General features: G+C 35.6%; 1 protein-coding gene across 4 annotated transcripts in view; it reads left to right on the top strand.

The window, feature by feature from the left end:
* CHM (CHM Rab escort protein) overlaps positions 1 to 16,533 on the top strand; it is a 78,741-nt gene that overhangs the window by 35,456 nt on the left and 26,752 nt on the right. For all 4 annotated transcript variants that reach the window (XM_068956763.1, XM_068956762.1, XM_068956765.1 and 1 more), the window contains one exon: positions 135 to 360. In XM_068956763.1, coding sequence (XP_068812864.1) covers positions 135 to 360 — 226 coding nt within the window. The remainder of the gene's footprint in view (positions 1 to 134; positions 361 to 16,533) is intronic.

Here is a 16,533-nt window from a genome sequence, read left to right as displayed (position 1 = left end):
TGAGTAGTTTTTTTTGTGATCACTTTTGTGTTTTTTTTTTTTTAATGCAAAAGTATTTCTTTAAGTTGAAGCACCTGAGAAAGTACAAGTGTTACACTATATCATTTACCTGAACTCATTTTTTTTTTCCTCAGATTACGAGAGCAGTACATTTGCTCAGTTCTTAAGAACACGGAAGTTAACACCCAGCTTGCAACACTTCATTCTTCACTCTATAGCAATGGTATCAGAGACTGATTGCAGCACCATTGAAGGTCTCCAGGCAACCAAAAAATTTCTTCAGTGCCTTGGCCGCTATGGCAATACGCCATTTTTGTTTCCTTTATATGGTCAAGGAGAGATTCCACAGTGTTTCTGCAGGTAAGCTTGTCTGTTCTAATATATATCTTCAAAAAAGGAAATCCTTGGTAACCTAATGCTGATAGAGCAAATCCTGCTGGCAGTTGCATTTTAGTTTTTTGTTTTGTATTTTCATTGACTATGAAATTCCCCCCAAAAATTAGCACTATCCTAGGAGACAAATAAATATTTTGTCGAGCAATGGTGCATTCAACATCATGGCATAACAAAACTATTGGTTATGCCATGTGGTTGATATGTGTATTCAGTTTTATTATTGTGTGAACTCGTATACAAACAGCAGCAGCCTCAAAGCAGGTAACAGTGTATCTGGAGTTAGAAAGCTTTTTTGACCATCCATAGGCAAATCTTGATGGCTTTTGTGGGGGTTTTTGTGTTTGCTTTTTGGATTCAAATCCAGGTTCAAAACTTGAATACAGAATAGATTCAAACTGGTAGTGAAAAGGACATGTGGTACAAATTTGCTTCTTTCAGGAAAAAATCAATTCATTATTAAACAAACCAAAAAAAGACTATGCAACGCTTTTATGTTACGATATAACAAACTGGCCCAAACTGGACAAATGATGTGAAATCATATTCTTATTCCCTAGGCATCGTTCTGTAGACCTGTGTCTATAGATCATAAGCTTCCAGCGTGACCTGAACAGCAATTGCATATAAGACATCATACACAGCAGCCATACACCACTTGAGCCCTAAAAAGTAATTAAAACAAAGAAAATCATTGATTCTCGGTTACAACAACTTCCATCTCGATCCCTTTACTTAAACTCTAGCTATAATATATATTATTAAATGCAACTCCAGAGACGTGCTAGGGGTTACAGTTCTTGTAGAGGAGTTGTTTTTAGTGGTTTTGGGGACCATCAAGAATACATGGGCAGAGAGTGGGTAGTTTTAATTTTCAGTTACTTCCAACTGTTCAACTGGCTTTTAAAAGGCTGAGGTTTTTTTTATCTTTGCTTTTGCTGGCAAGCAGCCTTTCCATCTGCTCTGTGTGGGTTTTTAATGTATTAACGTGTAGATTTGCAGTAGACGTTAGTTCTATTAAAAAAAAAAAAAAAGCGGTATTAGACAACAAAATAGCCTCACAGTACATGAATGATATATTCGAATAAAAATATCAGTGCAAAGTCTTACTTGCTTTGTTCTTTTTTGGTGGGCAAATTTTTTTTACATGTGTGCTGCTGTTACAAAATTCTTGTTTGTAATATGCTGTTGGACATTCTCTTCCTGTCTTTTCTGTGTGATGGTTCTATTTTTCTTCTCTAGAACAACACTTACACTACTGCTAGAAGAATGGCCTTAGCAGCTTGGGCCTATCTGTCAGTATACAGGACGGATGCAAATATATGTTGATATAACCATTCTCGAATAATTATCACAGCCACTTTTTAGACACCCTTCATGAACTGGTTGGCACCAGTGACTGTCCTCATCATGGAAGGCCTTGATTTGGCATTAACATTTAATGAAGACCACATGGAATTGTCCTGTGTAGAGCTTCAGTGTTCATGTACATGGTTTACCTAATGTTTACATTATTTCATTAGACAACTAGGCATTATTCTTTACTATATTGAATACGAATGTTATTTAATAGCTTAATTGTTATGTATAACCTTTTATCTGTACCTTAAATTATTTTTATATGGAGATTTTTTTTAAATCTGGGATTATTAATTGGGCTCAGATAAATGATTTGTGAAGAAGAGTTGTTTTTAGGTAAATACTCAAGACACAGCCATACAACAGGATTTGTGCTCGTGGATTTTATGGAGGCCTTTCTATTTTCATAGGACGACATGTAGGACTAGAGATCTGCACATGACCAACAGATTAATAAATCAAAAGATTATATCAAACCATTATAGAAGCACCAGTTTTGCGATATGTCTCATTAGAGTTTCTTGGGTTTCAAATATATGAAATTTTTAAATAATTAGCTTTAGTGGTATAAAATAATTAAAATTATAATTTTAATTTTAATCTGAAGTAGATTCTTCTCAATATAGTTTGTTTTTCTTGCGTGATTGGAAGCACTTTGGCTTTATTTTGTTTAATAGCCAGCACAGGCAATTTTGTGATCTAGAAAAGCACTATATTTAAAGAGTTAGCAATACCGGTGTCTAGAAGTCTTGTAAATGTTCTTATCAGAAAATCTCTCTGTGATCACAGGAATTCTTCAGATTGACTAAACTTTCTGATTATGCCTGTTGATTGCAGCATTTAAAGGTTTTTTTGTTAAGTTGTAAATCTTGCAGGTAGCATAAGGAGAGTATTTTAACAGTTGAAGCAAATTACTCCGTCAAACCAAGAAGTAATTATGCTTTTAAAAGGTTCTTATTACAAAGCATTATAATAAAAATCTGAAATGTCTTTGTTTTTTTAAGTGAACCATTTAGTAGCAATCACTTTTTTTTTTTTTTAAGATTAATTATAGTTATTATACATGGTCTGCTTTGGGTCTCACTAAAACTGAATGGTAGCCCATGAATACTGGTCAGACTGTATAGTAAAGTGGCAATGCCACAGCCTATACATCATACCCTACGGTTTTTATCACCAGGTTATCAGAGTAAAGTGTCACCTGTTCCGTGATTTCTAACCACCGTTCTATATTCTGTTTTAATGTAAACCTCTTAAGCGTTTCTTGCAGCCAGTTACACTGTGTGTTCTCATCAAGGCTACTGTTATAAATGGCATGCATGCATATTTATGTGAATGATTCAAAGACATTTGTAAGTCACATCCTTGCATTCTGAATGAATTCTGCATAAACAGTACAACATTTTATAACTGCTGAAGACACTTGAGTGAGTAAAAGCGGTGTTAGTTCTTTATTGGTTTAAACATGTATGGTTTAGGAGAGAAAATTAAACTTTTATATCACTGTAATGTACCTCCCAATATGTCGAGGTACAGATGTGAGATTTCAAACTCCATAAATCGAATTCAGGATACAACAAAGGTCATTGGAAACCTCACACTCCTCCAAGCTGACAAGCAGCAGAACTTTTACTGGCCTATGTAATAGCTTCTTTTGTTTCAAACTTGTTGATATGAAACTATTGCTTGTCTTCCTTTCTAATGAAGTAGTAATATTATGCTTAGTAGTAAATAAATACATCTCATTCCTAAGGAAAATCCCACCCAGCCTTTATGTTGGTATAGAAAATGTAAGATACCAAAAATTCACTGAAATATGTGCAAGAAGGCTAGGGAACTCAACACGCATTTTGCAACTTGCAGCAAAAATCTTTGTTGCAAATCGGTAAGACAGCTTTCATTTTCTTGAAAAAATGTCACTAAAGAGAAATTACAGTTAGTCGTCATTAGACTGCAAGACAGTGATGCAATATTCAGAATGTTCAGTGTATCTTTGATTTTTTTTATGGATTTAGGAAAAAATAAAATACCCAAAATGTCTTCTGATATAGGAGGTTAAATTTAAAACTGCCAACTTTCTGTTTCTCATTCGTAATCGGGGAAAAAAGAGATTTTATTTAGAAATCTAAAAGAAGTGTTGATCAGATATTTGGTTATTAATTCATTTATGAATGATAAGATGTGATTTAAGCTAAGTAAGAGAAGTCTAATAAGACAAATTTTTTTCTTACAGCTTTCGTACATTCTAAAAAAAAAAAATCCTCTTTTGTAGCTTGTATCTCTTTTCTTTCTCTCCGTTTCTTCAGAAACAGACAAATGTTTAATTTTTTTTTTTGGAGTTGTAATATTTATATTAAAAAAAAAAAAAGCTCTTCCAAATATACAAGTATTTCACTTCTACCATTCACCTCAGTGAATTATGCATATTTTCAATTTTTCTTCAAGAGGAAGTCTTTCTAGAAATTGTCGGTTTTGAATCTCTTCACCCATGAGCAGTGTTGTTTAATGAGTAGGGCGAAGGATAGCTGGGAGAAGTCAGTTGTATGTTGTGGCCTCATTTACTTTTGTGACTTCTTTCAGCACTGAATTTTTGGCAAGACTCTGCCTAGTTCCGTTTGGTTTCAGGTTTTTTTCCTTTTTTCTTTTCAGATTATTACATTATTGCTTTCTGATGATCCAAGCGTGGACGGTCCTTTTTCAGAAGTAGTAGTGTTGTTTTTTCCTAGTTGAAGTTTTCGAGGGAGTTGGAGACTGTTTTGTGGACTGTTTTTGTCCCCTCGTAAAGATTCTGAGGGGTGACACACCTAGCCTTTTTTTTGCCTTTTCTTGTTAGAAGTCGTCCAAAAATTGACAGATGTGATTGTGGTAATTGGTGCTGAGGTAGAAGAAGATCTTCTGCCGCTTTGCGGTAGAAATTAGCAATTGACCAACTTTTATCTTCAGGCAGTTAATGACTAGCGTTTTGTATAAACAGTCTTTGAACTTGTACATCGTCTATGCATTTGGTGGGTAATGTAACTTTTTTGCAGTTGTTAGAGATTCTAACTGGAATTAGTTATTTTGTGCAATGACAGTATCAATTTTGTGAGGGTGGGAAGTTCTGATTAAGACAGGTCCTCCCTTTCAATTCCTCTATTTACTAGAAGATTAAGAATCCAGGCTGGGCTATGATATGTGACTGACTTGGAAGCTTCCTGTATATGTTTTGAAAATGGGTAGTCAGTTTTTACCCTTACGCTTGAGATGTTATCTGTTATGAATGTTGAAGCTTCAAAGGTTGTCTTAAATACTTGAATATTCTCCAGTTATGTCCCTGTTAGAGTCTCTAGGAAGCTTTCAGTGTTCCAAAATCCAAGATTACACTTCAGGAAACCTGGATGTAATATGCATTTAGAATTAATAAATAATTTAGCACAACATCTTTTTCATTTGAATCTAAATGAATGCTCCCTCTCTGTATGTAAGCAATATACGTAACTTTTCTGTGTGTTAATTATATGATCTGACATATTCATGAAAAATTCAAATAATGCTGTTAATTGTGTGTGGCTATCAGATATGTCAGCAACTAGCTTTAAGTCTTAGGGAGTCTTTAGTTTTATGTAAGTATGAAAGAATCATATCTGTATTTGAGGTATGAGTTAAGTCCTAAGTTTCAAAATGTATCATATTTGTGGTTCTGTATGATTTAAAGTAATTTCATTTCTTTGGACCTGAAAATATATTTTGTAATTACTGACAGTACACCTTGTCAGTAGTACCAAGTCTTTTTGGTAATGGTAAATGAGAAGAGTAGTTGTCATACTGCTCTCTTCTTAATTTTTTTCACTTACATTTCAATCAAGTAATAAAACTTTTGGCATAGCTGGACTTTCTACAGACAAACTTGATATATATCTCTTCAGTTTGCTGGCAGATGAATGCAAAACAGGCAAGTGTAGTTAGCATGATTGTTTGTAGGATCAGTTGTTTGTTTTTCCCCCTTAGGAGAAACTCTTGGGATAAACATCAGGGAAGTGAGATAATCCATCATTCTGAGACCTGTTCTCTAGTGATGGATGGATAGATTGGTAAAGTAACTCAATAATCTTCCTTTTTTTTTTTTTTTTTTTTTTGTTCAGGTTATTCACAGATCAGTGAGCACTGTCGTTAATAAAGCTATGGAATGCTTTTGTGTCCTTGCCCACATTATTTCTCAGAATTTGACAGGAAACGATTTTTAATTTAGAAATAACCTTTGTGGTGAAATACATTCTAAGCGTATGCAACTCTGAAAGTATCTTCCTATTTTAGATTTTATCATTCATCTCAGAAAAAGATATTTTTCCGTTTTTTGTTTAAAAAACATATTTACAAATATGGGAGCTTTTAGGGTCCTTATTGTTTTACTGGCTAGAAATAAAGTATTCTCAAGAAGTTTATACTTCATGAAGACCTTTGACCCATTTTAGGATTATACCATATGAAATTCACCTCCGAATCATAAGAACGTTGTAAAACTATGTAGTTTTCAAAACCCTAACAGGAATGGAAAAAATTTCAGATAAGAAGTTGTTGGTACTACAGGGACTGGAATGTACTCCATGGCGCAGGAAAAATAAATATAATATTATATATTAAAAAAGCTAACTGTATTATCCTACTCTTATATCAGTCTTGCTTCATTTTACAAAACTATCTGAAACATTAAAGTACAAAATACAAATGCTGAAATGGAGATCATATTTTAATTCTTATCATCTTAATTATTAAAGAGAATAATTATAACATGAATACAGTATTTATAATTTATTATTTGGTATTATTTCTTAGTCTTGTTAAAAGACTATTTGAACAGATTTATCATTACTCTTTGCTTATGTGGTGATATGCAGATTCTGGCTCGTATATTAAAAATAAGGACGCAGAGATACGAATATGTTGTAGCCTTATTGGAAGATCTGTCGTAACTACATGCCTGTTTATTGAAGCAAACAGAGAGGTAAATGCAAATGTAGTTTAGCAGAGTCCATTTTCATTCAACTAGAAGACAGAAAAAAGCTTCCAAAATATTGCTAAATTAATGAAACAGTCCTTGAATTTTATTGAAGGTTAAGATTACTTCAGTTTTTATTTCTTTACTGGAGGCAGAGAGCACATCAATGGATTTTGTAGACCTAATGCTAAGCAACTGGCTTCTCCAGTTGCTTTCTTTGCCTGTGCTCTGTTTTCTGTGCCTGGGCCCTGATTTTGCAAGCTCCTTTTGAGGACGGAGCTGTTGTATTATTGCGGGTGAAGGACCCAGCGCTAGGAATGGGTTATTCTCGCTGTAAGGTCAATAGAACTTGCAGTAGGCAAGTCTCATACTTTGCCTTCCATCGAAATTAATCTTCAGTTGCATTTATAGTTAACTACAATCATATTAAAACAGAAAGCACTGAATACTCTTTTTTCTTTTTTTTCCTGCTTTACTGTAATTTCTTAAACTTCTACAGTGCCTTAGTTTTAATTTCTAGAACACTTACTAGGTAAATACTTAAAGGAATAATGATGGGTGCTCACATTACTTTCAAGAAGATCATCTCTTTCTTGAGTTTAAGAATCATTCTCTGAGATGTTAATCCTAGACTCACTTAGAAGTAATGTTAATTTTAATACTCTTGAAAAATCTTGATTATAATTTTTCTGTTTAATAATCCAGTATTTTCCTTGAAATTCTGTTAAATTCTTCTTAAAGATGAAATAAATAACGATTCCAGGATAGCTTTAATATATGGTTTAAATGCACTATTCAGTCTTCAGTTCATTTCAGATCTTTTCCTAAAACTCCGTCCAGGGTGCGCCATGCAACTTTAATAATGCAAATTAATTTTCCAGTAACTTCTGCTCTGAAATCTATTTTTAGATCATTTTGTAAACTGAGATGTATTGAGTAAATTGATAGAAGAATTTATCATTCTTTATAAATGCTATATTTAAGAAGGCTGAATCCCAGACTGTAAGAAGACAGTCTCCTATTTTATTTGGTGAAGAGAGCTATTACCATGGAGCAGTCTTCCGATAGTCAGAGATTTTTAATAAAGCTTTGGATTTTTATACGTTCAGGAGCATTGGAAGAGCTACAAAAATTCTTGCAGATACTTTTTTCCTCTCAGTTGTTTTAAGTTGTAGGATGTCACATTTCATTTGTTTCCTCATAAGCTAAAAAAAAGGAATAGGAAATTAGATGAATCTTGCACAGAACACTTTGATGGTTGCTTTTAAAATACTTGTATGCTAGATGCCTTTTCCTGCAGAGGTTTCCTTATTTACTGTTGTACAGAAGATTGCTCTCAAGGGAAGGCATCTCTCTCATGAAGTTTGTATCCTTTTTTTCTGTCTGTCTTACTATCAGTAGAAGCCTACCAAGAAACTGAAGTTTCAGCCAAGGAATGGGGTGTACACCTATGTGTCTCTTCTGACATCTTATTGTGAATTGCAGCTGTAATCCATCAACTGTTTCTTCCAAATTTTCTTCCTGCAAAAAATGAGGATATAGCAAGGAAAAAAAAAAAGTCTCATCTGCAGAATTAGCAGTTTATTTGCAGTAGAACACACTATGTTAATGCTTTTGGGCAAGCACACACTGAACTGCCCACGTTCACGTAGCCTAGAGGAGGATGGTGCTGAGCCAAAACTTGTGCTAAGCATAAGTGCAGCACTGACTGTGAATAGAAGTTGACTCTTGCATCAGAAACAGCTTGAATCTAAGTAGCAGGTAATGTGAACAGAATTCTGTAAAATACTATATACATATTATGTGTTAGCACTTTTTTCTGCAATTCCCGTATTTGGTCAGTTACTACATTTCTGCAATTTCAGTATTATTCTCTTAAAGGAGGATTTTTTCCTATAGTTGTTTTAAACGTGGAAGGTGGGGAATTAATTTCATAGTAGAACAGTTGTTGAAGGGTATGCCTCACAAGTGTACATAATTACAGGAAATCCCAGTGGTATTAATAAGGATTTTGGAGTGCACTATTAGATACGCTAGTGTTTTGGAGGTTTGTTGTTTTAATCCTAGGAATTTATTAATGGCTGCACCTAAGATTCTTTTCTTCCATACTTAGCCTCTCTTAAGTGATTAGATGCCTTTGACAGGAGTTCTCTTGTGTATTAATGATAAGCTTACTAACACTTCAGTTGCTCGTATTACTGAAATTTTTATATTGGTAAACACAAGTAACAACAGAGTAACAAGTGAAAGCATAGCTTAAACATGGTCTTATTTTTGTCAACAGAACTTTCTCAGATTTTGGAAATAGCTTTGTAAATCTACACTGACATGAATCAAGACTGGAAGTCTAGGAGCGTAAAGGTGTATGATGGACTGAAGATTTTACTGCAGTTATTTGTCTTCTAACATCTGGGTTTTAGAACACAGAACTGGAAGCTAGACTTAGTGAAAGACTGCACAGAGTTGCCAAAGCCCTAAACTTGCATATTAAATAATTGGAAATTGGTTTTAAATTAAAACTCTTGAAATTGTTGCATTTCAGTGCAGATCCTGCCGTTTAGATGTGAACAAAAAAAAATAAGCCTTGGTAGACACTAATGAAATGGACTTAAATTAATCCTATTTTGTAATTATGAAAAAAGTGCACAGAGTGTCTAATGTGTCTTGGGGCCAAGTGTGTTACTCAGATTCTTGAGGTCTGTGCTTTAAAACAAAATCAAGTTTACTAGTTTTTGTCTTGTTACCTATTTTACCGTGAAATGCTGTATGGTATGCTAGAACTCTTGACAGTAGGGGTATATAATTATGTATTTCCTTGTAAAGCTGTCTGAAATCTGTACAGTAAAAAGGATCTGCTTCATATTTTTAAAAACAGATTGGATTTTATTGATTTAAAAACAAATGAAACTCAGAAATTTGCAATAAATTTACTTTTGACTGAGTTACTTTTCTTTTTTCCACCCTCTCTCAGCTGAGGCATTTGCTCTCTGAGCTCTCACCATTCACGTCTGTTTTGTCTGTCTTTGTGGGAAAAAGTTTGTTGAAACTCAAACCGGCAGATGTCCTCGTTCTTTTTTTTATTTTTATTTTTATTTTTAAAATGTTCAGGTTGAGAGCTTTACCAGTATAGCAACTTTTCCTATAGCATTGCCTGGTCACAACTGTAGAATTCCCTTCTGTTTTCTGGTGCCAGCACAGAAGTGAAGATCTGGGGAAGGAAGTTAGCTTGAGATGTGCACAGGCATGAAGTTGTGATTCCTGTGCAGTATGCTTTGGAAGTTAACTAACTTCCAGTTGATAACTGTGCAGGAACTTCCTGGTGATTTTAAAACTGTCACTTTGCTAATTGGGTTTATAAATCAGGCCGATTAGAGAGTTTTTCAGGATCTCTTAAAATTTTACAGGCATAATGAATGCAGGGTCCAGGAAGAAGTCAAAATAGTCCACTCTTTATTCACTTGCTTGCTTAAGCGTTTATTGTCATGTGTAATCCTTTCCAATAATTTCTTAAATGCTAGGGCAGTTCTGGATGACAGTGATTATCTTCAAAGAGACTTATTTCTTCAGTTCTGTCTTTTGCTTTTTTCATCTTCACCCAAGTGGTCAATATGCATACGAAGATTTGACTCTTGTATGAGAGCATTCTGTGTTAGGAAAACTCATTATTTCAGTTTGTTTACTGAAACATAGCCATTTTAGGTGTATTTGATTTGTCTACATTCTACTTTTTGGTGGTTTTAGAACATATGGCAGTATACCGCAGGAAATGCTGAAGTTCTTGGGACGATCAGGAAACAAAGACCGTAACATAAGAACCAGGACATAGCTTGCGCTGTGTGCAAAAAATAAATTCAGAGGGGACAGTTTGTGAATTCTGGCCCTTGGCATGTTTTAATTTGATCTTTCTCCAAAGCTTGCTGTGCCATGCGCACAGTATTTATCTTTAAGGAAGAAAATAATTTTTTCTATAGATGACTATGCAATTAGGGAAAAGACTTTTTTTTTTTTTTAATTGATCACTCTATGCATTTTAGGAAAAAAAAATTGTGCTAGAAATAAAAGCTACTTTTTCTGGTGTATACTTTTTGATAAGATTTTCCAGTTCTTTTATGTAGTTTCAGAATGAACTAAGGGTAGTCTGTAAGCTACGGGTGTTTATGATATCTCTGTGTAGAAAATCAAAATGTCAGGTGGAGCGACAGTCTATTTTTGTTCAATTAATATCGAAGAGCATTACATCAAAGCGGTAAACTCCTCTTGTAGCAACAGATGCAGCAACCCTGAAGCCTATTTTCTCTCTTGTTACATTAGTGTTTAATTAAAGAAAACAGCTAGTTGGAGGCAGTTACTTTCTGTGAAATGTAATGAAGATTTATTTTGTAAGTGACCTTCACTGTATTAGCTGAAACAGTAATCAGTAAAATTAATAGAATAATCAAATTATATACAAACTCATAAATCATGGTGAATATGCTGTCAAAAATGCTGCTCTTAGTATGTCCTATTGTTTTGCAGCTGTATTAAAAATTACAACTGCTGATTCTTGCCTTGATAGGAACTGAAATGGCATTTAAAGGCTGTGTATGATGGAGGGCTACCAGGCCAAAAATTTTCACAACTGTTAATTTAGCTGTAATATGATTTGATGTCACCAGGGCAAAGTTGAAGCTGAGTGCAGTGTTGTTGCTATCTTTCAGCAAAAGTTGAATTATTGGTGAAGGCAGTAGCCAGTTAATTACAGTAATATCAGTTTAAACGTCTGTCATCTAGGGTTAATGGTATCAAAGAGTTGCCTTGTACTTCAAGCGAAGTCAAATCTTCTTGAATAGCCTATTGTATGGAAGCAATGTTAACACAATGATTTTACTTTGTCATAAATTATTGGGATGCCATTTAGTTTAATATTTCAATTTCTATATTTCAATAATTTTGGCAAGTTCTTCCAAATCATGTCATTTTTCATGCTAGGCTGTTTTAATAGGTATTTCAGCTCTTTGTAACTGTTCAACATAATACAATCAAAATTCCTTTCTATTTTCATTTAGAAAGAAAAGTTTTCTGCTGGCCTACTGTGAAAACAGGTCATGCCCTCCCCCAATGGATAGCAGGCTACTCTTGCAAATAAGTCATTCACATTTTTGCGCAGCCAAGCAGTAAAGTTCTTTCAAAGTAAGCTGGATAAATAAAGTGCATTTATCAAAAAGCCCTTGACTGTGGTTGAAGTTAAAGGGAAAATATAATTTATGCAATTTTTAACAAAGGAATCTTAGTGCTAGCTAGTTTAATAGTTCTATTATTTTATGTTAAGCCACATGAAATAGTCACCTGAGTTGGACTGGAAGATCCTAATACGTGCTTTGTCAGGTTAGGAGGCGCTGATTGCAGCATTGCAGGTAATAAGCCCGTGGCCTAAGGCTCTAGAGTATTCCTCAGTGGATGCTTAACCTTGGGGTCATCTTTAACAACTTCCGGTCAACCAAAGCGGGGATACAACATGGTATATCTTCTCCCTACTTTTGCATGGGTAGAAGCCATATTTCTTGGGGACTGGATCTTCTCATGCCCGGTAGTAAGTGATACTGTTGGCCTTTCCTTGGACTGCCACCCTCTCGAGTAGCACTGAGAAGAGATGTCAGCTGGTAGCACGCTTAGCTGTTTGCCATGCCACCTCATTCATGTGCTTCAAAACATATTGTAGTGTTAGCTGTCTTTGAACTCCCCACTATGGATTCCATTTTCAGAAGTGAAGTTTGGGAAATTAAAGGGTTTTTCTTCAACTTCATTACCTATGAAGGCTGTAAATGCGACATTATTGCCTGCTATTCTTGGACAAGGCCTAAGAAGTGAAGAAGACGTGAACGTTCTTCAGTTCGTTTTTCCTGTTTGGAGTGGCAAGATGGAATTTATTGAGCATATGACATATCCTAGCAACAACTAAAGCTTTTCAAAACTGCAAAACTTTCCCTTTCCTTGCATCAAAACATATTTATTGCACTTTGTTTGTTTGTTTTTTAATATTATGGACCACCTGGGAATCTGCCTGGTGAGCAGCACAGGGTTGTGTGCTTTTCCTCTAAAAAGAAGCAGGTCCCTCTTCTGCTTGGCTGAGTGTTATGTATTAAAGTTTTATGCCAGATATTTTTTGGGGTGGGGGAAAGGTTGTGGAACACTTGTTTGAAACTGCTTTGTAACCATTACCAACCGTACTAAGTTTAGAAGAGATGAAGAACAGATGCTGCAGTGGAGGAAGACAGAAAATTTCCAAAACCCACTCTAGTAGGTGGTACCCATATAAATATCAAAGGGACCCCGGTATGAAGGAGTTGTTTGGCACAAAAATGAACTTTGGTACTGAATACCAACATTGGGAGGCTGTGTAGGTATATGCAGTTGAAGAAATATGTTTTGCATAAGAAAAGCCTTTTTGTGAGAAAGAATCCATAAGCCATATACTGGCTTAGGACGTGTGACAGGAGCCGTCTAACGCTGTGGCACCACTTGATCGAATTTAATAGTCATGGAGAATACTAACAAATGTCACGTTTGAGATTTGTTCTCAAACTGAAAGCCATTATAAAGAAAAGTATCTATCACCATTAACATGGCAATAAGAGCACCGTGCATGTCATTACTATGTATAGAGGAACGATGTTCATTAACAGCTGTGGCTGGGGTATGCCTTGCTGCTCCCATTTGGTGGGCAGTCTTCTGTCCTGAAGCTGATTATTGAAAGCCTGGCTGTACCTCAGGACCTCAAGCTCTGCTGGAATACTAGTGTTGACAGATGTGTGGAGCTGATCAGATCATTAAAGACTAGCATCGTGGCCCTTTGGGAATTACTGTGACCCTTTGCTTGCATTCAACTCAGTAGCTGCCTATCCTGTTCTGCAAAAGTTAAGTCATTTTCCATGAAGCTGGCTAAGAATCAGTAATTCAGGGCCACAAATTTCACTCTTCCTGTATGTGGGAGGAAAGTAACACAGTTCATCTTTGTCTCAGAAGATGTTTTTGTGTCCTCATCAACTAATGGTATGACTTTGTACCTCAAGCCAGACTTCTTGATACTCTTTTGTAGCACAGGTGAAGTCTAACGAGAGCATGAAAGAGGATTAAGATAACGGAAGATTAGTTTTGTTCTACCTCTTCTTTTCACTCTAGAACTGCAAACCTGTGAGACTTGCAGGCCCTTGTGATGAACTATAATTTTCTAGTTTGGGACAGAATGATCCTCCTCTACCCAAATTCACATCCTAGTATCAGAATGAGCGGTCATACTAAGTAAAGTGTTTTGAATATCGTCATGTAGATGTTGAATTTGTGCTTCTCCTGAAGCGAAGTTCGTTGCTAGAAATCTTTGATTTTGTTTTCTTTTGGTCTGCACAATAATATTTAAGGCCAGACTTTTCAAAGTCACACGGATGGTTGTGATCCCTCTGATGGGTTTTGCATGTGTTGTAGATGACTGTTTTTCCCCCTCACTCCATGTGCGTAACCAGTGTTTCAACTGGTCTGAGATTATATCCCAGAATCAAAAATACTATATGGAAGCCCTGAGTTACTGCCCCTAATAATGTGCATGCCAGCTGTTTCTGATAGATTGAATTAATACAGAGGAGAGTGGGGACCCTCCAACAGACTCTTCCAAAAAAGAGATCATTAGTAGTGAGCAGTTCAGCATTTCCTAGGCCTTGCTGGGGTCTGATCTCCTTTGTCTCTGAGAACATGCTTTATTGGAGGTACTTTGGCCTAGTTTGCGGTGCTCAAAAGATGATGCAGCAAAAATGTGTCTGTTTCACACATTTGGTCTCCTTACTGCTGTTATGTGTCGTAAGTTTCCCGAGGGCTTTATATGTAGTTATGTGCCAGTAAGAGATCTAGCTGTGCATGGGATACAGCATTATCCTTACACATTCCATTTTTCAGGTTTATGCTTTGGACCATCTTTTCTTGCTACTGTTACCTCTGCAGTGTGTGTCAGGGAGCAGCAAGCTAATATTGCTGAACCTATCTTTTCATGGGTTTGTGTGTTCCAAATGTCGCTGTTCCATGTTGTTAACTCAAAAATGGACTGAGAACCCTTGAGCCAGTCAACTTGTCTATTTCTTGTCTTCCTTAAACCATACTCTGTACATAGAAAATGTTGTGTGCTTTGCATCTCTCAGGCTCCAGTCACTTACATTCTTCTTGTCCTTGTTGCAAGGAGGTAGGTTAACTTTAACGCACTGGTAAGATACAACTTTCTGCTGATTATTGTAGTTTGTTTAATCAAGGCACAGGCAACAAATACAGCCTCAGAAATGATTCTGAGGTCAGCAAAGCTGTCTTATCCTTTTTAACACCTTTGACTTAACAGTTGGAACAGATATCAAGCAGAGCAGTATTTCAGGTATTATTGGACAAATCCAGCTGAAGCTTTTCAGTCCCACCAGTTCAGTGATGAGACTGCTTGCCAGGGATCCTATCTAGCGTGGGATCCATGCTATTATGTCGCAGAGGAAGGCACAATTACTTTACTGTATAGTAAAGAACAATTTTGTTTTGTTTTGCTTTTACCATGTAACGAAAGTATTTCTTTTAAGACATTCTACACAATCTGTTTGGCTCTCCTGTTTTTTGCGGTGTTTTGTGGATACTCATTGTATTGCAGAAGAAATGAGGATGGGTTACAGCTTCCATTTGTTTTATTTTCATTCAGGAGGGTAAGGAGGCAACGTGAGCTGTTGCTGCACACAAGAGACGCGTGCACCAATATACAGTATGCATGCACTGAATACAGTATTGCAGAAATAGTTGTATTTGTCATTTGCTGTCTTTCAGTAAATGAGGTAAGGGTCACTTTGAACAGGAGAAAGTAAATATATTTTTAAAGGGTCTCAATCCTTGCTTTTAGTTTCTCATCTATGGAAAATTGAGTTTTAACAGCAAATCAGAACATAACATGCATGTGTGTTATTTCTGTGTATTTCGTATAGAGTTTATCTAATTTTAATGCACTTGTAATTTAGAATGAATCTGAAAAATGGGCCTGGAAACTGATCACAAAACAAACAGTTAAGAAAATTCCTTTTTTACATCTGGAGAACTTGGCTTTTTTCCCTTGTTATAAAAAGAAAAGTACTATTTCTTTTTTCAAATTCATGCACTTTATTTGCAATTTCTTGGCATTTGTGAACAGATACTAAAGCTTTGAGATTTAAATAAATAAATAAATAAATAAAGCAATTTCTTCATAAGAAAAGGAAAATCCTAGCCTAATCAAGGAAACCTAGGAAAACTAACATTCCAGCAAGCTAGTTTGCCTTTCTCGAGCTGATTTTCCCATGGCTAGTGTGATGCCTAGCTGACGTTAAGTGGGTGTTAGAGGTGTAGTCACAGTAATCCTTTAAATTGCAATGTAAACTGTACTATAAGATAAAAACAGAATTACATGTTTTTATTTTAAATACAATATCTAGGCAGATTCTGTTAACAAAATGGCTTTCCAATTTCTTTGCCTCCCAGTTTTGGTTCTGTCTGTCCTTCTGTGAGCTGAACTTCTAATAGCTAAGTCACACCGAAGCTCAACTGAATAACAAGATCTCAAGAGAACTTGAAGTATCCCTTTCTGGTATGGTGTAAAACAGAACAGAGCATCAGTGTATTGAATGTGCTGCAGACTGCTCTGCGATCTCTTGTTAAGAGGCTATTTACTTTTGAGTAGTAGGGATCAAAAAAAGAACAGAGGTAATATTTAATTCATAGGGGCAAGGAAGAATTGTCGCATCATGTCACTGGGTAGCATTTGACAGTTCTCTCTGATGGAACAG

Source organism: Struthio camelus, chromosome 11, assembly GCF_040807025.1.
Source record: "Struthio camelus isolate bStrCam1 chromosome 11, bStrCam1.hap1, whole genome shotgun sequence".
NCBI classification, from domain to species: Eukaryota; Metazoa; Chordata; class Aves; order Struthioniformes; family Struthionidae; genus Struthio; species Struthio camelus.
Note: the sequence above shows the minus strand (reverse complement) of the source record. Positions and strands in the feature narration are given on the sequence as shown.